The 26716-nt window shown below is 33.9% G+C and overlaps 1 protein-coding gene and 1 non-coding gene across 11 annotated transcripts in view; one reads left to right on the top strand and one right to left on the bottom strand.

Moving 5' to 3' along the window:
- Positions 1-8147: 8147 nt before the first annotated feature.
- The window catches only part of LOC149417511 (glutamate-gated chloride channel), an 87625-nt gene continuing 69056 nt past the window's right edge, over positions 8148-26716 (bottom strand). For 3 of the 10 annotated variants that reach the window (XM_089640345.1, XM_089640350.1, XM_089640354.1), the window contains 7 exons: positions 26079-26149; positions 18447-18516; positions 17317-17553; positions 16371-16505; positions 15492-15644; positions 14173-14447; positions 8148-13500 (listed from right to left, as the gene is read on the bottom strand). In XM_089640345.1, coding sequence (XP_089496471.1) covers positions 13267-13500; positions 14173-14447; positions 15492-15644; positions 16371-16505; positions 17317-17553; positions 18447-18516; positions 26079-26149 — 1175 coding nt within the window. In that variant the 3' untranslated portion in view covers positions 8148-13266. The remainder of the gene's footprint in view (positions 13501-14172; positions 14448-15491; positions 15645-16370; positions 16506-17316; positions 17554-18446; positions 18517-26078; positions 26150-26716) is intronic. The other 7 variants (XM_089640347.1, XM_089640346.1, XM_089640348.1 and 4 more) reach the window with 6 other exon arrangements.
- TRNAT-AGU (transfer RNA threonine (anticodon AGU)) lies at positions 11438-11511 on the top strand. The gene has a single exon. It is a non-coding gene; the product is annotated as a tRNA-Thr (tRNA).

Below are 26716 nucleotides of genomic sequence, written 5' to 3'. Positions count from 1 at the left end.
CGCTTACTCTGTTCATCCAAAAAAAAACTTGTATGAAAAGAACTTATAAATATGAAAATTTGAAGTCAAATGTTTGATAATACATTACACTAGAAAAAAAAATGAGAAAGAAAACGATACTCCCTCATCTAAGTATTAATCTCGGGATCTTGAATTTAGATTTCAGAGAGTTTCCTCTAATCAATGAACGATTGTGGATAACTTCAAACCTTAATAAATAATACGTAAAAACAAATTAATTTAAAAACTATCTTTGAAAATATTATCTTTGTCAATAATTTCAATGAAGAATTGGAGTTTCACCAACAAAATCCATCATCAAGAATGAAATCACTTTGAAAACACGCACAAGAATCACAACATTACCATACAATGAAATCAAACTTAAACAATGTCATGAAATTTTCGAAAAATTTTGCACTTTAAATTACATCGAAACTAATTAAAGTCACAGAAGTGAACAATTCGCCCAAAAACCATTTGATGTAACTTATCTTTTGGCTGGAATTAATGGCTATTTGGCTTACCGACTAGTGTATACTGATTGTAATACAGACTGAGCGGAGTGCTCCGTTACCAGATAGATTTCAACTGAGGCAGGGAAAAGCGGAGCGGAGATGTCGTCCACGTGGAAATGTTATTGTATCTAATTAAAATAGTTCAAAGGTTGATAATTAAAGTAACCTTGAAAATAACATCTAGATTTTCTACTGAAATTCTCTTTTCAATATTCAATGTACCCACAATAGACCAAATGTATAAAAAATATTAAATTTTTAAGCTGTTAAATAATTTACAATTCAATATATCAGCAAGATATCAGAATAAAAATAAAATCCTCAAATTTAATACCAAACACATTCAAAATACCTATCTATATCTAGGTATAATTTACTTTAACAACCTTCCTTTAATTTATTTATTGTTTTAAAGTTTAATTTGAAGAACTCTATAATAATACTTTTTATATTTTTTATATACTCAATAATATTATTATTCAGTTTGTTTATTTACAAACAAGTTCTGCTATGTAATTATTATTACGTGTGACAGCTGTTTCGCCCTCTGAAGGCATTATCAAACTGTGGCATTACCACATACAGACGATGCATTTATATTACTATATATAACTTTTTTCAATCGTCTACCAGAAGAAATCAGAAGCATTAATGATAAAACCCGAATACTGCTCTCTGTCAAAAGACACTTTAAAAATATTCTGAAAAAAAAACTACTGTCATTTAATTAATCTCACAAATATCCTTAGTTTTCCATAACTTCCTTTCTTTTTTAAATTTAATAAATTAATATATTATCCATCACTACTATCAACAAAAATACTACAGCAAACATACATTTATGTAAAAAGAATTATTTAAGTAGATACTAACTAACAACAACATTTATGTACGCTCCCCTTCCGTACACAAGCAAATGCTTTCAATGGAAGAGTAGTAGAGATGTAAAATGAATTATGTACCATGTAAACTTATTATTAAAAATAAAAAATAATTACAAATAATTACAAATTACTAGATGGTGTTAAAAAGATTTTATTGATTTTATTTTTAATTTTCTACTGATTTTCCTTACAAATTTCTTAGTAAAATGACTGCAATTGTTAATGGTTACTACCCCTTTAAAAGTTTAAGGATTTATAGGCCATGTTAGGAGTTCTACCGAGCCGAACCCTGTGATATGAAAATATCTGGAGTCGGTGAATTATTCTGGTGAGATAGTGTATTTAAGATACCACACCAGCCGTCACTGTTTTGAAGTGATCTTTGAACCGGTTTATCTGAAAAAGTTATAAATATAATTTATCACATCAGTTATTTTAAATACATGCAAGTAGAATACAACTGCTTATACAGAGTGTATCGGCACGTACCCGACAAATTTTAACCAGCGATTTCTGAGCATATACGGAGTGAAAAATGTTGTAGCCTCTTTGCTGTTCGGTAACATTTTTTTTAACAAAAAAATATCATTCATATTTTCACCACTGTTTTACCCTTTGTCACAGTTTGAAAACCCACCTGGCAATATTTTATTCGAGTTTCGTTGAATAATGTACGTATGTACCTACATTGGGGCGCTTTTACAATCACTGTATCATACGTATCCCGACCTCCAGAATTTTGCAAGAGAATTCATATTTACGCAAAAATCACAAAAACACTTCAACCCCGAAACCGCTCGATACCGTGTCGCCGACACATTTGGAAATCTTTACATCAAAATAACTCAATCAAATGATGTATTATATGTAATTAATCAAGATAATTACATAGGAATATAATAGCAGAACCTGAAAAACATCTGAAAATAATCATCCAGCACCTCCCTCGGACACACCAACCCATGAAGTGACCACGGCTAGGAGGGCTACCTAGTATTTACGTAGGACCCCCTCCACTACTCCCCGGATGGAATTCCATGATGGCCGCCGTCTCCAACCAATCACAGCACGGCATATCACCTTGACTTTCTTATCAAACAGTGATAACAGATTCAAATGTGATTAATTGTGATATCATCAGACTGGATTTACGGGAAAAAGATGCAAGATATAACTACGAAATGAATATCAACATCAAGAAATGATTATATACTAATATATTTGCATGAATAATTATATCTAACTATATTTGTTACCCTTTGGGAAATGTTCAAACCAAAGATATTTAACTTCAAACCCAATATGAAAACTTGTATAATTATTTATAAAATAAATAAACGGGACTGCGGGAGATGGTTTTGGTAGATTGAACTGACTTGGTGAAAGGTATCATATTAAAATATAACTGTCCTCTCAACAAGATAATTGCAGAGAAGAAAAAATACCTAACCACTTTACTCCTCACGAAAGAGGATAGAACACCTCCGAGAGGGTTCGATTTGAAAACGTTCTATAAATAGAGAACCGAATTCCATACAAAGTCAGTTCAACAACTACCTCTGAAAGAGAATCCTCTCTCCTGAAGAACCATCTCCAAGTCTCCAAAAGTCTCAAGAAATATTTTCAAGTGTTTTATTCAGTAGTAAATTCAGTTTTTGCCCAGTATTAAATTCTTTTCGTCAGTTCAGATCTGGAAATAAATTCCTCTCTGATCGGGGCTTTAAACTCTACCACGAACTTCTACAACATCTACAACATCTACCAAGACTGAAAACGCCAAAAGGTGTACCCAGCTACCTTCGTATCTACAGTTATTGTACGGACGGTATATTGTTTCGTACAATCACAATGAAATGGCACGGCACCATTCGTCTTATTTTTAACTATTATTATTTAGTGTGTACGAAAGACGCTTTTCGAAATACTTGCTAATAACAGCTGTTGAAGACGAGAAGCAATGCCAATGACAGTGACGGAGTGTGGAAATTTATTTATTTTTTTTGTTTTTAATTGAAAAAAAAGTTACCGGACAGCAAAGTGCCCATAACATTTTTTACTCCAATGTGCTAAGGAATAGCTGGTTAAAGTTTGTCGGGTACGTGCCGATACACGCTGTATAATAACTATCATAATATTGTAACTACACAGTTTTTGCCACTAGAGCCAGCATGCTCCCTATTCCTTTTTTTCAACTTTTGGAACTTTTTACTATTCAAAAACCTTGTGCTTTAGCAACAAAAACTTTTGAACAGTGATCTCTGGAGTCACTAAATTTGTATAAAGCAGTGCTATTAGCAATTTTTGACTACACGCATTGTTTCTCAACCTTTTTACTGTCGCGACTCCCTTAGAAGTCTAAAAATAAAGTATAACAACTTGTGACCCCTTCGCTATATATTTCATGTTTGTCAAAGTTTTACATTACTAACGTGAAAATAATGGGTTGAAAATTAAGAGGAAGCTACAAGTCAAAAATGTGTATATTCTTGTTATACTATGTTGTAGGTAATAGGCATTAAAATCGCCTGACAAACGGAGTCTAGAAACGTTCGATTTCAACAACAAAACTGTTTTTTTTTTAAAAATTTATTTTGTAAATAATTTTATAAGAAAGCAAAAAAATTGATTAAGTGAAACTGTCACAGATAATCTTAGCTATAATTGTGTATTTTAAAAGTTGTTTACGCGTTCATACATTTCCATTGAAAAAATGTTTTTTTAGTAGTTTACATTTATATTTTTTATTGAGTAATTTATTTTTTATTTGTATTCTACTCAAGCGAAATAATAGGAAAACCTTCAATTATTTATCTACATCATATTTTTTGGTATTCATAATGTACACCAATTCGTTATAAAGATGAATCAAAATAGTGATTTAGCATCAAGCTTCGCCTTAAATACTAAATTTATTATCTTTTGAAACCAATTTAATAAATTGAAAAGTTTACTTTGTTTGAACTAATATATTTTTTTTATATACGCCGACTGGCTTCGGAATAACCTTCCTTCCTCAGGGCAAAATATACTAACCTGAAATTACAAAACAATCGGTGAACATAATATATTACTAAGTGTTGAAGTGGGGGTGGAGGCGTGATTAGGGATTAGTGAAGAGTGGCGGGAGCAGATAGACCAAAATGAATTTACTTTTAACATTTATTTATGTTATGTTTTGTTTTAATAGATTCATAGTTACCATGCCCTAATACAATTATTTATGGGTTTCAAATATTAATCCATGTATAAAACGTTTTAAGTGAAAAAAACTTAACCGTTGCATTAACTAATTAAAAGTTTCAAAGACCCAATCGTGTCTGATTATGTCTAAAAGGGATCGAAATGACAAACTAGTCTCCCAACATGCCCTCCATTGATATGCTTAGTATAACTCTAAGTGACCAGCTCAGGCATGGGGGCTCCATCGAAGCCAAAGTCAAGTTAGCCTCACAGAAGATGGCGTACTGTACAGGGCCCGCACTTACTTTAATAGTACACAACTGCTGATCCTGTATAAATCGCAAGTTTTGGCGATTTGCTCGTTCAACACGCTTTTGTGTCCTGTTCAGGGTGGATCAATGCAAAACGAACTCTAAGCAGAATTCTTGCCTGAACAGACTATGCAATAATTACAATAGCGTATTATCCAAGGTTGATATTTTCGGTTGCGAAATTACCAAACACAAGAGGTCCATAAAAGAATATTTCTCTGATGGTTTGTGAATAATCTTATGTCTCCATTGTTTATATTTCTATTATGATTTGATTTATATCTACAACCTCTCTCCATGGCTATAAATGTATTGTTTTGTAAATTTTTCGTTTTATATAATCTTTTGTTTTGTATAAATTTTTTAATTCATATTCCTTTCTTACAAATTTAATTTACTTATTCCATATTATGCTGTCTCAGTAGAGGTAAAGTAACATTGAAGAAATCCATAATTGGTTTTATTTTTTCTATACAATACTTATGTACAAACTCAGACTTACTACTTACTATCAAATTTTGGTGGCAATCACACACACACACACACATGGACATATTACTCTGGTGAGTTGACGTGTTGTTCTTGTATTGTTTTGTATTTATTATGCTTATATAATGTACTTGCATAATGTGGATTGACAAGATGATCATTTGTGGAAAAGTGTGTGGAAGGGTTTAGTTTTTCCTGTGGGGAAGATTTGACCGGACATAAAGTCGAAAAAATAAAAGGTATAGGTATAACGATGCCAGGTACCAACATGCGGTATTCATACAAAGAAAATCGATTTGGAAAAAAAGTAAGTTTTTACAAAAAAATAGTTGTTGATAGGTAGGGCCACTGTCTACCTACAGGAACATCTTCTCTAGCTACTTTTTTTCTAACGAATAAACTTTATTTTCTTCTCTCCACCTTTACTGCTTTTACCCAGAGGGCTTTTGTAGGATTTGAAGGATTGCAGATTTTATTTTTCGTTTCTTGTTACTAATACTTTTATTTGAATCCTCATATTATCTATTTTAGATGAATTCTTCAATGGTATGCTGTTTTATTGTTTTATTATTATTTTATGTTAGTGTTAGTACTTTGCATACTAACCTCGTATGCACAGTGGCGTAGCTAGGTAACCAAGGGCCCTGGGGCAAATTAAAAAATGGGGCCCCACTGCTATGTAAACTGATTAGGTTTTATCAAATAAACATATGAAATATACAAATACTTTAAAAATGCTAAGCTACTTAAGCTCTTTTTTGTGCACTGCAGACTGCAGGGCAGGTAATAAAAATATTAAACAGTAACAACATAAATTACAATACTTGGTGTAGGTTCGGCTAATAAAACGAAATAGAGAAGATTCAAGGGTTTATTATATAAAGGTCGGGCCTACCAACTGACTAAATAACAATTATATTTACAATTTTTTCCTAGCTTTAGTTTTCGCAAAAGTATCAATGACTTCGTTTAAATCCAGGCTTGATGCGGTTTTGTTTTCAATTGCTATTAGCGATAAATGTCGGAGTCGAGTTTGGCCCATCTTATTTCTTAAATAATTTTTTAAATGACCTTTCAGCTGCTGCAGAAGTGACAGGAATTGTAAAGAATTGTAAATAATAACATTAGCACTCCATATTTGCTCATTATTTCCTTACATAATTGGTGAACAGTCCATGCTTGAGTTAGTTGAGGTAAAACTAGATGGTAAATATTAATAAATTGAAGTGAAAAACTAGGGCCTATTATATCTGAATATTTTCACTGGAATTCGTCACACTTTTGTGATAAAGTTGCTTCATCAACATGTAATAAAAATGTTGGTGTTAGAAAATCGAATATATGACAGACTGCACTCATACCAATAAAACGTGTATCTAATTGAGATATTACTGTGTCTAGTACATTATTGAAAATCTCAATTTTACATATTTTTTCTCGGTTTGGAAATCGGTGATCAGCAGCTAATTCATCAAAATATTTTTTTAACTTTTCTATGCCTTTTTTCTTGAAAATGGGTATCAATACCATATTTTCTTGCAGTTTCACTGGCTTTGCACTTGAATAATTCGAAATCATTTCTATAAATTTGCAACTTTGCTTTGGTCTCTGCTAAAACTTTACTCGCCTCGCCCAAATTGATGTCGCATTTTTGTAAAGTTTTGGATGCATAATTGATGTCGTTCAATACACTGTGCATGAATTCGCAAAGCAACACAAACTCGAAATTTAGCATTTTTGTTTTAATACTCTCTGCTTCACTACGCTCATCTTTATTAGGACTCTTTAGAACTATATCTGATAATGCTTTGATAATATCAAAATAACGAAGTTTTATTGCAGATATCGTATTGACAATACTGGACCATCTAGTCGGATTTAGTTTTTAAATGTAGAGGTCTGTGGTTCCTCCAAACCCTTCGCTCTTATGTGTGTCATGCAAACATTATCAAGATCGGCGGCGGAGGTATCTCCAACTGCAATAATTGTCGAATCTTCTTCAGTAGGCTTCTCAACCAACACTGCAGTTACCAAATTATTTGAGTCACTATCAATAGAAATATTTTGGACAGATGTACTTGCAGAAGGCTGACTAAAAAACTTGTCAATTTTGGGCAATTTTTGTTTACTATCTTCTCTTTCTTGGCTTTTTTTGCGTTTAAATGCACCACTGGGTTTCTTCTTTTTATCCATATTTTAATACGCTACAAGTGTCGTTGGGGAATGACGCACATATCACTATCACTGCCAACCTACAGAAAGAATTTAGGGGAATTCCCTAGGCATTACTTTTGAATTTCTCTCAACTGAGTTGTCATGATTAAAGTGGGGTTGCAAGATGCAACCTGTCATATTTATTTTGAAAATGGGAGAAATTTCCAAAAGTTCAGTTTGATCGAGATTTCTGGTAAGGATTCGAGGGCCCCCTGCGCTTGAGGGCCCCGGGGCACTGCCCCGCGTAGCCCCTAGGTAGCTACGCCGCTGCGTATGCATGGACATTGAGGATTGTAGTCATCCAAAATAAATGTAGCTTTGTTCAATAAAAATATTAGAGTCTTGACGAGTGCCGTGAAGGAGGTAACCATATTTCCTTATAACGCCCCTGGGAAAGTGGTGGGGTATCCTTCAATGACCTCTTGGGACTTTTGTGCGGTATTCTCATTCAAAAAAATGGTGACCACTATTCCGCCGTTATACCAACGACAAAAAATTGCTTAATTTTTACGCAAACATTTTGAAATAAAACAAGGTTTTTATTTCATTTATATTTATTTGAAATGTAGGTTGAAAGTAAAAATAATTAACTCACTTGTCTTAAACTACTGTGGTTTTGAACCTAGATGAAAATAAACATAATAAAAAAACACAAATTTAATAAAATAATTTTTAAAAATAAATTTTAAAAATAAAAATAAAACGATTTTTTTAGATGGAAACATTTTTACCACTAAACATATTTACGATTAAATAAAAGTAGACAAATAATCTGAATTGCAATCGTCACACCCTTCGAGCGAACTTACCTTGAGAAAGTCATAATATGATATATTATTTATAATTGATTAACTTGCAATAAGTGGATACAACAAAAATTCTAAAATATAATCTTCTTTTGTTTGCCTTGTAAAGTATTTGATTCATAGTACTTGATAGTTTTTTTACAACCGGAAAGTCGCAATTTAAAAGAATTATTGTTGAATCTTTAGCGAGACATAACGTAAACTATTTTCACAATAATTTGGCTAAAAATAACAATTTAAAAAAAATTAAATGGACACTATATTAACAATGATGTACGAAATTGAATTATTGTATGTAAATGTTATAAACCAACACCACCTCACCGCAGGCCCGGATACTGAATCAAGTTGGCCTCATAAAAAATTAAAGGCCAAATCTTGAGGCTGTTTCGCATAAACTCGATTTTGGCTTCAAAAGTGAAAAAAAGTTATGTGATTAAATTTTATTATTAAAATATTTTTTTTTTCTAGCTTTGCATTGAAATGTTGATATTAGAATAGAATTTGATAAGTAATTATTGAACACAGTTTGTACATTTTTGTGTGAAAATTAAATATAGAACATCCTATCCAGTACGTAGTTATTTTGTCATAGAGTATCGGTTATCAAGAAGTGCTCTCAATGAAGAATGATATTATATAAAAAAGTCACTTAAATATTATTAATGTCACTTAATTAAATCGGGACTTAAAGAATATTGCAACACATATTTGGCACATGTCAACATTTACCAGTTTTCAAAAACATCACCGTGAGCTAGAAATTAAATTTAAAATTATTATAATAATAACAATTAGTTATATTTACTGTAATTGTACGTATTGTATATATTTGTGAGCAAACGTGAAACAACCTATATGTTTAAATTAAATAATAAGTAATTGCTAATTATAAATTAAAATAAATAATTTCATTAAAATATTGCAAAATAATTTTATATTATTATCTATTTCAGACCTCTCGACTGTCGTCATTTTTCATTTCAGCAAAGCTATTTAATCTTCTTGTTTTAGTTTTTAGTCATCACATCCTTATACTCTATTTTACGTAATAAATTAATATTACTAATGGCAGGTAATATCAATTAAATGTATGACAATCGATTAATTACAAAATTGTCAATGGAAAGTGTGGAATTTAATTTCCCAATAAGAAGAAGTTCCAGAAGAAATGTGATGGGATTTAACTTTCCGTCGGACGCATTTGATTTGACAGGCACAGCGCGTCAGATCAAATGAAGTTCTGTATGCAACCTTTCCACTTCCTTGACCTTCATTTCGAAGTTATTGAAGTTTTGTTAGGAGAAGAGAATGCCAACCAACCTCAAAAACTGGCTGAAAATATTTCGTTCCCATTCCCAAGAAGAAGAAAAGGTCTTTCCTCACCCCTTAAAAGAAAAAGATGCTCTACATGTACCATCGAAACCTCTTTAAGAAAGCTGCAACATCACGAATGCAAGAAATGCGGGACTCCCTATCTGCTTATTCCATGCAAATATGGCGAGCGAACGGTGCTTTACTGGAGAAGGTTTTATGTCATATACATGGTTTGTTTGCCGGAACTTTTGTATTTTTCTTCTATTGACATCTCCAATAATGAAGTTCATTACATGGCAGTTATATCTTTTAATTTAGTGGTTGAATTGTGTACATGAACTCGATTATGTGATTTTTATGATTTTATAATGTGTGCCCATCAAGCACGTTGCGCCCAAACACAGCGGTCAACATAATGCGCCCGACGGAAGGTTAATAAATAGAATTATAATCATTTTTATTGGTTTGCATAGTTTGAACACAGTTGAAACTTCTTGAAGTTCGGACTTCAGGGATAATTGTTTAATTAAATTAGTTTTTAATAGTTCTTGTTAACAAGTTTGTCGTTATGTTGGCTACCTGTTTATTGAAATCAAACCGACCAGTTATTTAATAACGTAACATTCATGGGATCTGATGGGTCTGGTAGGTAGGCACACATGAAACATATAAATGCCAATGTTTTTAAATGGAACTTAATTAGTTAGGTATGCCATATGAAAAATGTTGTTAAATTTTATCAACTTCCTCGGTATGTTTGATATGTCGATTATAGAACATTAGAACAAAACAATTGTTTCCAATATCTACCCTTTAGTGATCAATGATTTGGTTTTGATGGAAACACGTAGACAAACGTTTTATTAATTTTACAGGCAGTTTTTAACATATCGACAATCGTTTCAGTTATTCAAATCAGACATACAAGTGACACAGAGTTGATTTCCACAATTATTGTATACTAATTTTGACTGCTTAGCCATAGTTTTTGCTGCAGAATGTGTTATAGCCATTCATAGTCCATTTTGTGGAGAATTTTGGAAAAAATGTTGTTTTTTATAAAGATTTTCCAAAAATGGGGATGATTATTTTCACGTTAAAGACAGCGAGAGATGTCTTCAAAGGCTTCTAAAGTAGAATTACCCTGTTATAATATCTATACATTCTAACCAGAAATTCATTTATACTTCAATTATGTTAATTTGCCCTTATAAGGATGGCATTCTTTTGAATACATATTTGAGCATTAAAAATATTGCTTCCTTAACTACTATCCAGTAAAGTTAATTCATTTGAAAAATTATCTTAAATTTCAAATAATTGATGCATATTAGGTTTAAAAAGCAAATTTAATAATTTATAAATATCGAAGAAGAAGATAATACTAATAAATCTGAACGAAACATGAAACAGGACAAGACACATAAAAAAGATAACGTTCTTAACTGGGAATCGAACTCAGGATCCCTGTCTTACCGGGACAATGTCTTTATCTACTCGACCATTGGGAATAAAATGTAAAAAAATCGGATATAATAAAAGCAAAAAAATGTTTATCCGATATGATAGGTTACAAACCAATTCTTAAAAAAATTGTGATCTTTCGAAAGAGCTTTCTTTTTTAGCTGCCTAAAATATGCCAAAAATTGGTTGCAAGATAATATTTTTGAATCTGAATTTGATATATGAGATCGAAAAAAATGACATATTATAATTAGGTCTCAATGGTCGAGTGGATAAAGACTTTGTCCCAGTAAGACAGATACCCTGGGTTCGATTCCCAGTTGAGACCGTTACCTTTTTATTTTTCTCTGTCCTATTCTGTTTCAAGTTTCGTTTAGATTTATTAGAATTAACTCCTTTTTCAATGATGTTTTACATAACCTCCAAAATTTATTAAAAGAAAAGATGTTCCAATAGAAAACAACGGTTACAAACATCGACCAACAAAGTCTAGATAGGGCGTGTGGATGTTAAAAATGACACAGAAACCAAAATTACTGGTTCCAAAAATTTAGTAACGGAAATATTTATCAAAAAGAAAGTGCATTATTTCGCAGTCAAAAGATCGCTAAAAGTATTGCTTTTATCTTTGTTGGTCTACAAGGAGCGAATTTATCTACCAATACATTATGCTTTCGAAGCGGGGCGATGGAATTAGAAAACGAGATTAGTTATGAAATTACTCATTGATGGACCAAATTATTCGACCGAATTCGTAAGAATACACCGTATCTAGAGTTGATATATCGATGGTTACAAACCTTAAGTTTCCTTCTTTGAATTTTTGTAAATTGAAAATTTAACACTCTTTGGATGGGTTGTTTCGGCTAATTTGAACAATTCTTCAAATTTCAAAGTGAATTTTCAAGTTCTGTGAAAGTTCTTTTCAAATTCTGTTATTATTTCAGTTTTTTAAAGTAACTGACCCATTACGATTTAATAACAGAACTTGAATAGAACATTCACAGAACTCGCAAATGAACATTGAAATTGTTCAAATTCTATGAAACAATCCAGTCTTAAATTTTTGGCCTATTTTGATTGGCTTAGTCTTGGATGTTTTTTTAGTTGAGAGATAAACAACGAATTGACTGAAATAAATTTGCATTATATGCTTAACAATGATTTAAAATAAGTTTATTATTAACAATAGAAATATTGCATATTAATAAAAAACAATTTTAACAAATATTATAAATTATGGTAAGGATTCTTTCACAACATTCCGATAAAATAGATGAAACGTTATTACTAATAAATTCTTATTTTTGTTATAATTCATATCAACTAGTCATATACAAATATAGTACCTAGACTTTGAAATTTTCCGTTTTCTTCCAATTCTTTTTCTACATTTTTACTTCATAATATTCTTCTTACATACTTTTTACAATAATTAGTTTCCTATGACTCATCAGGTAAATACTTTACGGTAGGTAAGTTAAAGGTAAAATAGAATGAAGGTACAATTCCCTGTAATATGAAGGTACCTCTACTTGATATTCAACGTGCTGTTTGCTAATTCTATTATACACTATGATTAAATAGTATCTTTGACTTTATTGATGCGCTGAGATGAGAAAATTATGAATGATCTCTATTATGTGTACTAATATTGTGTAACATCAATTTAATATCCTCAATACATCGATTACTTATTCATAACGGTTATTTTAGTATAAGGCTCGCGATGCGAGTGTTTAACATACGAGTAGTAGTTATTTATGTATTGTACAGAACATTGAGTGTCTATCATGTATATCTATTCTGTGTACAACATGGAATGGATAAAACAACGTTTGTCGCTGTGATTAGTTTCCCATCTCAGGGAGAGGACTTGAAGACAAACACCATAGAGCCAGTCCCCGATCGGCCACTAATACGGGAGGGAACTGTGTGTGTGGGTGGGTGGTGTGTTTGGAGTGGGTGAAGGCTACAAGGAGGCTAATGAGGCTTAGACCACTCCGTCCGCACGAACGAAGAAGATGAGGACATAGATGATGCAGAGAGAGGCGCACAGTGCCGTCAGCCCTAGCTGCACCCATCAGTTCTCCTCGCCCTCCTCCCTGAAGAGATAGGTGGACCAGTAGACCAAGTTGAAGAGCGCGAATACCAGTGGGAAGGTGATGCGCGAGATGACGTCTATCCTCTTGGAGCGCGTGGGGAACTTGGACAGCCAGATCTTGCAGCAGTTGGGTCTCGGGGGCTGCATGTGTACCTCGCACTGGCGCACCTTCTCCAGCGCCAGCGGGTCCCCGGACTGCCGCATTAGCGGCTTCTGGGGAGTGATACCCATTACATAGTCATAAAGTTACACCCAGATCCAAACCGACCGGGACTAAAGAGTTGTTGCAACTTTGAACAACTACCGTCCCAAGGACTCTACCATATTCTGCCTCCAGTGAATATATTTTATCATTTTTTATCATCAAGCAAACTGGTGATTGTGCCGAAGTTTTTAATCAAAGTACAAATTTCAGTATATTTTACAAAATTGTATTTGAAAACACTACTTTTTACTGAAGCAGATGGAGACAATGTGGCAAAACAATTAAACTCTTAAACAATTAAATCTACACATATTTATGCTGACATACTTCTGCTGTGATTTGTAGACATATCGTCCAAAGCTTTGTGACTATTTATAGTGACATCATGATTCGTTTATCCACTACCATCGGGTGACAAATATATTGTATGGTAAGCAATTCAAAGGTTTTCTTAGCTTTGGAATTACCTACTATTTATTTTCCTAGGCATCTTTTGAGAACAAAAAAGGCGTAAAATTCCATAGCTAGGAGAATAGCCGATTTGACGGATCTACCATGAAGGTTAACTTATGTATGTGATTACAACTAAAAGTATTGAAAAGTATACAAAGCCAAACCACGAGTAGAGATGTCGCCATGTTTAAACACACATATAAATACTGTACCGTGTCTGGGCTCACCATTGCAAATGTCGTGTTGCTGTCCGTGTCCATCAGGTCGGATGCGGCGTCCATGCTTTGGGCGCTTTCCATCTCCCGACGCTTCTTCTTCATGTTCTCCCGGTGCATGTCCGACCGGGAGGCGTAGTTCACGAGGGCAAATTCTAACAGGGCGCCAAAGACGAAGGTGAGGCAGACGCCGGTCCAGACATCGATGGCCTTGGTGTAGGATACGGGAGGGAGGGAAGCGTTGATACCGGAGGTCTGCGTCGCCATCGTCAATAGGGTGGTCACACCTGGAATGATTAAACAAACTAGTCATTACCACATATTTTTTAATCGTGCTGCATTGCTCAGGATCGTGACGCCCACTCGAAATCCCCGGAGAACAAGGCTCCTCCACTCCTTATGGATACTGATATTTTCTGATACCTTTTTTATTTTCTCCATCTAATGGTTTCTAGAATGGCATTTAGCTTCTATTAAAAATGCCAATCTCGTGTCTGAGCCCAGTGAGTGACAGCCTGGGTCATGCTTCCCTGTAAATGCTGGCCTTCAACCAACAAAATATATTATACCCATAGCGGTTGTGCAGTAGTTGAAATCCACTGAGCTACGAGCCCCAACTATAAGATAGAAGAAGATATTGTTTTTCAATCTTAATGTAATTAAGATCGTCTTTATTATTATTTTATAATCGATTTTGTATTTTAAGAGCGTGGTGTATTTTATAAGACAAAATCAATTGCTTAGATTTCGAATGATTCTTTCACGGGAAGTAATTCGAGAGGTGGAGATGAACACGTAAATAGGTACAAGAACAACACATAGACAATTTCGGCTACCTTCATTCCGCCGGAGCCAGCGACATCACATTTGAAAAGTTTGTTTGCTTTCTACTGTTTATTTCGTGACATAAAAAGACACTGCGTTTCTTTGTCGAGAGAAATAAGAGTAATTCGAAAGTTTAAGTTTAGGACCAAAGACCATGTTATTGGAACGTCCTTCATCTTGGAACTTTCCTCGTTTTTGAACGTCCCTATTATTGGAACGAAGAAATACGAAAGTTGGCAGGTGGCTCAAATGCTATTATTCAAGCATAAATTTTGTGAAATTAGTACTTTGGTCAACATTGGAAAAACATTAAAAAAATTGGGATGCACGAAAAGCATTTCTCTTAATCTCACGCTTTCCCAGTAATGTTATTTCTACCAAAGATTTGAGAAAGCCGATTACGTGGAAGGACATTTTTTTGGTAGAATTTGCCATATGGCCATGAACCCTCCTTCATTTACAAGTCTGCATCATAAAGAGTTAATATATCAATCAATAACACATACCCAGTGAAACTCGAGCTGGTACAGCTCCTTGGTCCAACCAGAAGGACACCCAAGACACGATGACCAACATACAGCAGGGGATGTAAATCTGGATCAGGTAGTAACTGAATTCACGTTTGAACAGGAGGTCGACCTTCAGGCAACTGTATTCACCTGGAAACAGATATGTATTAACAAAAAATACGTTGTTGTTGGAGCTTCTCAAGTTTCAAAGCAGAGTTTCAAAGCACTGAAGGATCTATAAACAACAAATATTCGATTTTTACTATATGACATAACTTGACAGTACTTTAAACAACCATTTGGTAAATTTTTTACTTAGCACGGGTGCGCGATTTTATCGGGGTAGGTGTGTTCAGGTCTTGGCGTGGCGTCTCTGCGTGGCGAGACAGTTTAGGGAGACCCTTTGACCTCTCTAGCTGGTCTCTCTCGACCCATCGCTTTGTACCGCAGCGAGAGGGAAGATTCAAACTTCCGTCTTTCTTGGACACACTGACCGCTAAATTGCTACCCACCCCTCATACCCTTTTCCTTCCCAGAACTTCCTGTCCTTACTTTCCTCCGCATAGCATCCCCAAAGAGGGATATTATTTTCCTCAGGACCTCCCATGTGGGGTTAGTGTAAAAAAAATAGATCGAAATGTCAGCCGAGGAATTTTCTAAGCCCACAAATAAATTATTTGTAAAGTTGTTTTCTTGTCCCATGGCTGTAAGGAACTTTTTGTTGAGCGGGGATTATTTGTGGCCTGTACAAATTGAACAAACAAACAAACTTTTGCCATCTTATCCTGTCTATTACCAAAACAATACAAAACACATTAGTAAGATAAAGTAAAGATTCACGGAAAAAATTGTATTACGTAAGTTTGTACTTTGTACCTGTGTTGGTTTTGCTGTTGCAATAGTCCGTCAAGAACTTCTCCAGAGTAAATCTGGGGAGATGGAGATTCTTCACGACTTGCACTGGATCACCCTCCTTCCACAAGAATACAAGATCATCAGTCGTCCATCCATCTGAAAAGAGCAATAAAAATGTAAGTAATACTAATAGAAATATTTTTTTTTCTCCAGATGGTTGTGTGGTGGATGGTGTATGCAATGTGCACTTGCACAACCGGTTAAATGAATAAGCATATAAATGAAAAGTAAGCGCACTAATGCTTAATAATGCTCGAACTATGTAGTTGTACTATTTTTGATGCTATCCCTGAGACGAAGGGAGGCGAGTCATGGAAGCGCTGCGATGGCGCGGGAGTACAAATGATTTCATTGTTGGTTGTATGTTGTATGTGGCGTGTTTATACACAGAATACGGCTAAAAGGCATATTTCAAAACATAAAAATGCGAACTTCAAAAATACGATAGTATCGACAGAATGGTTGACAATGCATTATCATCTGATGCGAGTGTGTACGAGCGAAACGTCTCGACACCACAATGTTTGCTGCTAAGCAGTAAGCACAACGCCTATGCTTTTTGGAAATGGTACAAAGTCGTAAAGAGTAATAAAAAAAGATTTTTGTTGTTTTTCGCATCTTTAGCCTCGGAGCACCGGTTTGTCGGCCCAAACCTCGAAAAACCTCGACGGCCCAAAACTCGTAAAATTCATCGAACGGTTTTTAACATTAAAAAAAAGAGTCCACAGGAGAAAACTTTGACTATTTGGATCGCCACAAAGGTTTTAAGAAATAGGGTAGATGCCTCTACTCTAATGGTGATTGTTTGACTTGGTAGAACCTCCTTCCCTTGCGATCCTGCGCTAAGACGAGGACACCAACGTTCCGTGATACTTGTAAAGGGAATACAAGAAAAATTAACACTTACAACTGGCCATCCTCAGACTGCAGACCTGCCTATCCAGCGGGTACAGCTTCAGGTTCATGGGGCAGGAGAGAGTGAGCGAGATACGTATGCTGTACAGCACGGAGCCGTAGGGGAAGATGCGGATGTAGACATTGGGCATGATAATGTTGTGGAAGTGCCCCTCCTTCTCATTGGAAAAAAACAGATCGGGCATCCATACCCTGCTCGCTTCTGTCAGAGTCAGGTATTTCAGACGGCCTGGGGATGAAGCAGAGCAAATATTAGTCCAAATAGTGTAAAACTTTACGTTTTATCACGGCAAAGGTTTGGTTAAAATGGCCTTACACCGGGTTTACGATGGGTTTAAATATACCAACGCTGAACTGGCGCATAAGAATATAATAAGTAATACTGATAGTTTTCAATTTGCGATATAAGGTTTAATAAATTAGATCCGTAATGCCACAAATGATGATACTGCATCCAATTCCCCTGATTCAAGAAACACTGAACCTATTATTTTTCCAAAGTATATCATTTTAAGGGGTATCAGCATGTACCCGAAGGATTTAAACCAGCGATTCTTGAGAATATTTGGAGTTATCAGTTTAAAATAAAACAAATATTTTTCTATCACATATTATTATTTCCTGACATTTAACAAAATTATTAAATTTAGATACAGCAGTGAAAACCTACTATTGATTGAATAATGATACTTATTTTCCATAGGCATATATGTAACGATGGTACGAGAATATTCTGGAACGATCGCCAATGTAAAACGCATTGTAGCGGGAACACTTTAGACCCAATGCGAGCAAATAAAAAATCATCGGACAGCAAAATGACATCTATAATTTTAACTCCATAAATGCTCAGGTATTGTCATTTAGAATCATTACACCTATATATGTCAACGAAACTTACAACTTAAAAGCTAGGTTACACGCCGATTCTAGCTATAGTTTCAGCCATCTATCAATTTTTGATCAGTAAGAAGTATAACAATACAGACCTGAAATCAGCGTTTAACCTATCAAATGTCAGAAAAACAAAATGGCGCTGATTGCCCATTTGATGACAAATGTACAGAATAATTTTTGCGAAACACACAAGTCTTTGTGATTAATTAATGCATTTTCACTTACCTCCAAAATCGTTAAACTTCAGTCTTTCATCTAGCCATTGTTCCCTGAATGTCAACTGGACGCTGTATTCCTATAAGTTTACAAATATATGAACAAAAACAATCATTATAATTTCAGTTCTAACTAATAAGCTAATGAAAACAGTGCTTGATTGAGGATCAGAAAAAATGTATCTTATTTAATTATGAATTAGTAAAAAATTGAAAAGCAAACATATTTTAATGAAAGTTTTGGATTATGTACAATTTCGTGGAAAATAAATATGGAAATGATTTAAAATTTTTATACATTTTTGAAATGTGATTTAATTTTTCCTTTTAAACATTGAAAAGTTTTCACGAAGAATTTTGTTGTGTTCATTACAATTTGAGGTTTTACATTATCTGACAAAGACACGGCGAAACCGGCTGGCGCGTTGTTATAAATTAAAGCAGTGCACACAAAGTTAAAGTGTTTATTTCAACAATATACCAACACAATATTTTTAGCTTCCGAAATAACAATATTCATGGCAAATGTGTTGTAAGGTAGATAATCTTGTTTGAAATTCATCAATGCGTGGTCTGACTAATTGTACATAGATATTTGACGACTAACAAAAATACATTATCTAATATTGTTAACTTGGTTATATTTAACTGATAGACATTAAACATTGTATTATATTGTGTTAAAATTGTATGAAAGCTGGCGTTTTGCCCGGAGAACGGTAAACCTGTCAGATTTTCGGAATGGCAGCTGTTTAAACCATGTGTCAAATCTACTCTGATTCAGCTGAAAACTATAAGTGTCGATTTTTATGAGATCGATACCAAAAAACATTTTTATCTAATATGTGATTCACTTTTTAAAGCTCAATAGTTCACAAGTAAAGTAGCATTGATGGCTAAAAATAAGTGTATTCATTAATAAATTTTATAAAATAATGCTTTGCAAATTTTATGGATTGTGAGTTTTGCTGCTTTGCTCGAGAGTTTTGCTGCTTTTTTCGAGAGTTTTGCTGCTTTGCTTGACAGTTTTGTTGCTTTGCTCGAGAGTTTTGCTGCTTTGCGTGGTAGATAAAAATATAATATCTCATTTCTACAAAAAAAGGGTGAGAAAATGTTAAGGTGTAAAGAACGTTTGAAATGCGAACTCTGTTCAATGTTTAAAACTGTAAATAAATTTAATAAGTCTTGAAAAAGTTAGGTAGAATTTGGTTAAGAGCTAAATTATTACTAAGAATAATAAATAATAACATCACCATTACGATTGTTTTTTGTTTTAATCATTTGTTGAATACAATTTTAAATAATTATATAAATGCGTACTTTAAATCTGAAATTCTAATACCTTTTCATTTGTTATACACCTGAATTAAATCGTTTTGATAGAGTTTCCGTAAAAGTTGTGTTATTTTTTATTGGCTATAAATAAAGACATTTGAAGAATACATGTAGCGAAGTTTAGTTAATATTGAATATTATTTTTAAAAATCAATCGTTTTTGTAAATTATAGTAGAAGAAACCAATCAATGAAATCATAAGTGAAAACTGAAAGAAATTAATATAATACCATTCCAAAAAAGCGTCAAAACTACGCATGCGGTACACCAATCAGGCAACAACACTTTTACCTTATCCATCGAGCGATAACACGAAGTCTTTTCCTTTTGGGTAGTTTAACAACATGTCATCCCCTGTGGACCGTCCCTAGGCCCCTCTAAGTCACCCTAGGTCATCCTAAGTAATCCAAGGACACCTTGGATCTTCCTACGCCATATAGAACACCCTAGGACACCTTAGGACACCCTATGACACCCTAAGGCCACTGTAGGTCACCTAAAGATTCCATTGGTAATCCTAGGTCACCTTGAGGATCCCGTGGTTACATATTAGGCTAACTTCGGTTACCAAAGGCCATGAGACTACCCTGGTCTGTCTTACACATTACACTCCCCCTATGTTAATTTGAGAATTAAAAATACAGTTTTCATTGGCATATAATATATGCGTTAAAAAAAGTTCACAATAATCTTATTGCAGGAATTTTAAAGATACGATTTAATACTTTGTGAGAAGTGTTATTCTAATTCGTTCTTTACCCCCAACACTAAGTTCCGCATTATCACTATTTATTATTACTGCCTGTTCAGTTTCCGCATTCGTTCTTTCCACACATTTACCAAAATCTCCACGGTGATGGCTCACTTCGGTTCATTTGACTTGGCCACAAAAAAACCGACACGGAACAGAGTGTGTCAATACACTCTAGACCTAGACGCACAGGGTTTCTTGGATAATCTCGCCGAAACTGTAGGACAGGCAATATACACAATTTCAACGAACTTCCTTCGTGCAGAAGTTTATGAAGTTTTATTCATACGAAATAATGACGTATTTTTTAATGTGACTGAAAGGTCACCTAGTTATAATTGGTAATATATGATACACGAATAGGGCTTTCATTTGTAAAATTATACCATGACCCATAATAATTATATGTCTTTTTTGGTGGTGGTTCGTTGACAGTTTTTATGATCATTATTTTGTCTGCTAATTAATTTTTGCTGAGGACACAGTAGTTATTTAAAAATATAATTAAGATATTGCATCAATATTTTTAAAGCTTTACTTGAGGATTTGTGTGTGACAAGAATACGGTAGTCGTGAAATAAGCTTATATATTTAATAATAGACACAAAAAGCAGAAGCGATTCAAAGGAAAATTGATCATCTCATTATTAAATATTTCAGCATTTTATTTTGCCTTTGGCAGATACTTTTTAATCATTTTCAGTGCCGATAAATCGGCGTTCATACAATGTAAATGTTCATACAACGTTTTTTTAAAGCAACTTTAACTCTCTTTAAAGTCTGACATGATCAATTTTAGGCCAGATACTGCAATGGCGTTCCATTTGAATTACAGAAATTAAATGAATAATACAAAAAAATTAAAAATATTGACTCGATGAAGAACCAAAAAGAAATCTTGTAATAGTTTATCCAGAAATTTGTCTTTAGTGAATTGATTTCCAGAGAGAATACCATTGCAGTGTTGAGGAAAAGACTATAATATAAAAGAGAAAAGAGTTAGTAAGTGACACTTTACCCATATCATGCTTGGATTATCTCGATGAGGGAGATTTTGCCTTACATCTTCAATAGATTGTAACCAAATGCTGATCAGTCCACCAAAGTACAAAGAAATTACAAAAACAATATTACCTCGTGATAGAAGACTGGGTGACAGAAGCGGGCAACACCCGGCCTAACTCTCACGAGTGCTTAAATTAGGTTATAATATGCTGGACTAGGCAGGACGGGTTAGGACAGTCTAGGTGAGGCTAGGTTAGGCTGGGATACGTTAGGGTGAAACGGATTAATCTGGACTAAGTTAGGGCGGGCTAGGTTAGGTTGGGATTGATTGGGTTAAGTTTAGTTGCGTCATGTTAGGTACGGTTTCAGTCGATTTTTATTCGTCTTTAAAGGTGATATTCAAATGATTGCAACATACATCATCAGGTCTGATTAGGTCACTGAAAGATATTCCAAAATAAAATAAGGTAGAACATATGAAAAGTGTTAAAAAGAAGTGGCAAAAATATATTTCGCACACCCGCAACTATTGTCTTGTTGCCGCATGTCCAATTTGGAGTCCGCACCGGGTAAAGTAGTCCCTCATGTTGCAGAGCGTTCATTTGCATTTCTCTATATGATGAGTATGCTGTCTAACGGATTTTTTTTGGATCTGCTCGGTTTTAACCATCTAAGGGTCAGAAGGGATGTATACATTGCTTCAGATTTCGTCAGGCTGATTCGTGGATGGTTTGAAAACTCGGTTATCATGGAACGCATCCATTTCCATGTTTTCAATAGTTATTTCCGTTACCGACAGCACAGGACTAACTTACCAATGTGGGAAAAAAATCTTGTTGTTTAACAGAATCAATCTCGACATTTTTAACTTCAATGAAGCTCTTTTTCTACCACTATATTAGTGGTTATGTATCAACGTCATGTGATTGTAATAATTCTTTTTCACAAATGTATTAAAAATTTAAATATAAAAATTTAATATAAAAAAATTTTTTGTAATGTTCTTTAAAATAATTTATCAAATCGAATATCAAAATAACTTTGGTGGATGATTCTACATGATAGTACAAGTAAAAAGGAAAAACAACTTTTTTTCGAAATTCCAACGTTTTAAGGTAAATTTTAGGGAAAAAAGTTTAATTGTTTGTATGGAAAAATAAATATTCTTTTTAGGGAAAAATATTTTTTTATTGGAAAATAAACATTGGAATTTCGAAAAATGTTACCTATATTTTCACTTCTACCATCATGTAGAATCACCTCCCGAAGTAAGCGCACTTTACCCCCGGAAACCCTGCATAACTTTGAAGTCTTGCGTCTTCACTAAGGACGGACATTTGGACAAATCATTAAATTTAGTAGTTATTTTTCAAGTTCTCTGAAAGTTCTATTCAAGTTCTGTTATTATTTCAGTTCTGTGAAGAAACTGGTTCATAATGATAGCAGAATTTGAATAGGACTTTCATAGAACTATAAAATTAACGTTGAAATGTTATGAATTGTTCAAATTCTGTGAAACAATCCGTCCTAATTATGTGAACAAGATTTTTGTACATGCATTTTTATTTTATAGTACAAATTATTAAAATATTTAGTGTTTATAGCTCTTAACGGGTTGTTTCACAGAATTTGAACAATTTATCAAATTGAAAATTAATTTTATAGTTCTGTGAAAGTTTTTTTCAAGTTCTGTCATTATATAGGCCATTTGTTCCACAGAAATGAAATAATTATATTATTTGAATAGAACAGTCACAGAACTTGAAAATTAACTTTGAAATATTATGAATATTTAAAATTTTATGAAACAACCCGTCCAACTGTTCATTATTTCAATATAGCAGATATCAAACAAAATAAAAAGAGCCTGTACTATTTTTTTTCTAGCATCCACGTTCGTTTGAGATACAAGCTTACTACTTAACTCAAAAAACCTGATTTTTTTACTTACGACAATCTTGTTGCGGGAGTTACTACGAATTATTCGTATTTCTAAAGTCCTGTACAGTTCAGAAGTTTCCTTGTTAGGGGTTTTAAGTTTTAGTAAGTTTAATAAACGGTTAGTAACGTTGGGTGTGGGCCCCCGGAAGTTAAGATTAAGGAAGGAAAAGGTCAACTGTAGTTGGGATAAGACGGGCGTGGTTGGGTTGGGTTGGGTTCAGTTGAGGATGGGTTTATTACGAACACAAAACAATAGAGAAAGCGCAGGCACAGGCCATCCACATGGAACACAGTTGGGGCAGGATCCATTCACATCATTCCTCGGTTGATGCTCAAAATTTAGTAATGAATTGAGGGGTCATTGATCAAAAACTACCAACAAAGAGGACAACCTATTTTTTAGGAGTTACGCATTAACGGTTTTGGTGCAGCATCTTAAAAATGCTGAGGTTCAAGTCAGAATACAAAACTTTGAATAAATATCAGCAATTCGTGGCATTTACTGTGTTTGTCTTAATGTCTTCTCGAATTATCAATTATATCAAAAGCGTTAACCTATTAATTTTTCAAAGCGAATCTTTTAAAACCTTGCGGTTTGTAAGCTGCTTTTATAAGGAAAATTTGTCTTTCGATTGTTTTAGTTTTAAATCTGTGACCCCCGAGTTCAATTTGTAAATAATTTGTAAAAAATACACATCGATTGACAAAACAGTATAACTTTTCTGTTTTAACAGACATGGCTAATGATTATATTCGACATTTGATATTTTGGATGAGTGACACTAAAATGGGCGATTCATGAAGGTGTGAGAGGATCGATGCATATTTTGTGAAATAGAAATAAGATGAATGAATGAACGATAACACAAATTGATGAATCGTCGTGAGTTTTATATGTGGCTTGTCAATCTCAATACATAATACACATATTCGAAAAGGGTCTAAAGCCTCCTTTTGAAATAAAGTTAAATACCTTTCAGAACTTTGATGGACACTGGAAAACGGAGATACCCAATTGAATAGAGTAAAATATGGTTAAATTATGTCCCGTCATAAAAGGGGCATTGATATGGAGATAGGTAACAAAATAATAAAAAGAATCAGATAATTTTGTATAAAGACTAACTAATGTGCTTTTGGACTGCCGCATAGATAAAATAATATATTATTTTGTACATGAATGGGTTCGGTAATTTTGATATATCCTGGAAGCTTGAGCTTTTAATTGATGTTTTAGGTGCATTTGCAATGGCAGAGGTTGATTAATTAATCAGTGTAGTTTGCCGAGGAATGAAGTATAGTTCCTCGGGCGGGTGGGGAGTGGGGATGTGCTATCAGGTGGCAAGTGTTCCAGAAGCTGCGCACGCGCCCTGCGGCGCTATGACACAGTTGTCTGCTTTATCGACGGGTGGAAATGAATACAAAGAGGTCTTGCTCGTGTTGCAGTTTCAACTGAATTTTCCACAATTCTGTGGACCTTGCAAGCTTGCACCATGCTGGTTATTTTACTAATATGTTTTTGTTTAAATTATGGAATTTTAGCTATGTTCTGATATAATAAAAGTGGAATATAAATTATGTAACTCTAGGTTAATAATCAGTAATAATAATAAATTTGTCAATTGTTTCCTACACATTCTAAAGTGTTGAACGTTTTGTACTGTTTCATATCAAAATGCCTCTTTCATCGATTCTTTCCCCGTAAATTATATAGTAACCCTTTTAAGGAAAAGCGAGATCGACACATTATGCCATTTTATTTTGTCAATCAAAAAAGTCATGTTTACTTTGTGAGCATATTTCCCAGCTTTTAGTCCATTTCCACTTTTCGATTTGAAAAAAAGATACGACACAAAAATAAAATGTCGATTACAAAAAAAAATCAAATTTCAAGTCTGAGTACCGATACACGTCAAGAAGTTAGTCACATCCCTTCATCATGTTAAACAAAATGTATGTATCGCAAATTCACAATATCAGACATCCAACGTTAGTTATTAGTATAACAAAACAGAAACACGAACAGAGACACAGTTAGTGGAACGAGTCCACCCCTTAGCGCAAGGAATATCCATCCATTCAACCTCTGGTACCAACACGGCTCTTTTGTGCATGTCACAAAACCACAATGATTACTAAAATGATCTTTATCTTTTTCCATGGTTATTGACTTGGGTCCTTGATCCGCTGAGGTTACATGTCCAAAAATTAGCAGTTTAGCCAAATCAGGGGTTGCTTTTTGTATATGGAAATTTCGTGACCTTGCAACATATAATTATATATAGTATTTCATGCGATTGATGATTATTGTGCAAAATTAAAATATTATATAAAAACATCGATTTAAAAAAGTGTGGACATGGAACCTGGGTGATCCCAGGACGCAGATGAATAAGTGGCAAAGAAGTAAGATTCTGGTTGATTGGTTTTTCATTGTCAAATACAGAAAGATAGGCCATCCGGAAGAGTCCAGTTTCTGGGTCAATATGGTTTGTTGACATGTCGCGAGTTTCGTGCGTGTGCCGTGTACGGAGAAATGATGCGGGAGATGTATGGATGGATGTCCTTAGGGTCGGGGCTGAACGGGTTCATTGGCGATGTCTCACTCACCATTTTATAATCATCAATTTTGCTGATGGATCGCAGAAAGAAGTTGACACGAACAACCGTCGGACCGTCGCCTTTCAAAAAAATAAAGAATAATGGAATTTTTAATGTTTGATATAGATAGATGATAGTGTGTGAGCTAATTCTACTTTTAATTCCTGAAAAAGAAAATGTTATCCAGTTTTTGTTTCTATTATTTCGGTACCTTTATTTGTAAAATAAATCAGAGTTTGCGTCTTACTTAAACTCTTGCCTATAGTAATGATAAAGAATAAGAAAATTTGACTAGGTTTTCTTTCTTTGCTTTTAAAAAATGTTTTCCTCTAACAGGCTTCTAAAATCATTCACGATTAATGTTAGAATTTTTTTTTGTGAGTTGTGTTGATAATTTTTAAGTAGTCACGAATAGTTTTGTGAAAATGATGTCAAATTTACATCATTTGACGAATGGAAGGAGATGGTGGAAATATTTAATCCAAAATATGAATTAGGTTTTGTAAAACAAGCACAGTTTTATAAATACATGATAAGAGATGATGATGATAACAAGGACGTTTTGGACCCACATGCACAGTTACAACAGCAAACCAGTCGACAATTTCACGGTAGCCTTTGCATGACAAGAAAATGACTATTATAAA

Source organism: Hesperophylax consimilis, chromosome 15 (assembly GCF_061612785.1).
Source record: "Hesperophylax consimilis isolate HC1 chromosome 15, BYU_Hcon_1.0, whole genome shotgun sequence".
Taxonomy (NCBI): domain Eukaryota; kingdom Metazoa; phylum Arthropoda; class Insecta; order Trichoptera; family Limnephilidae; genus Hesperophylax; species Hesperophylax consimilis.
The sequence above is the reverse complement of the archived record's forward strand: the minus strand, read 5'-3'. Positions and strand labels throughout refer to the sequence as shown.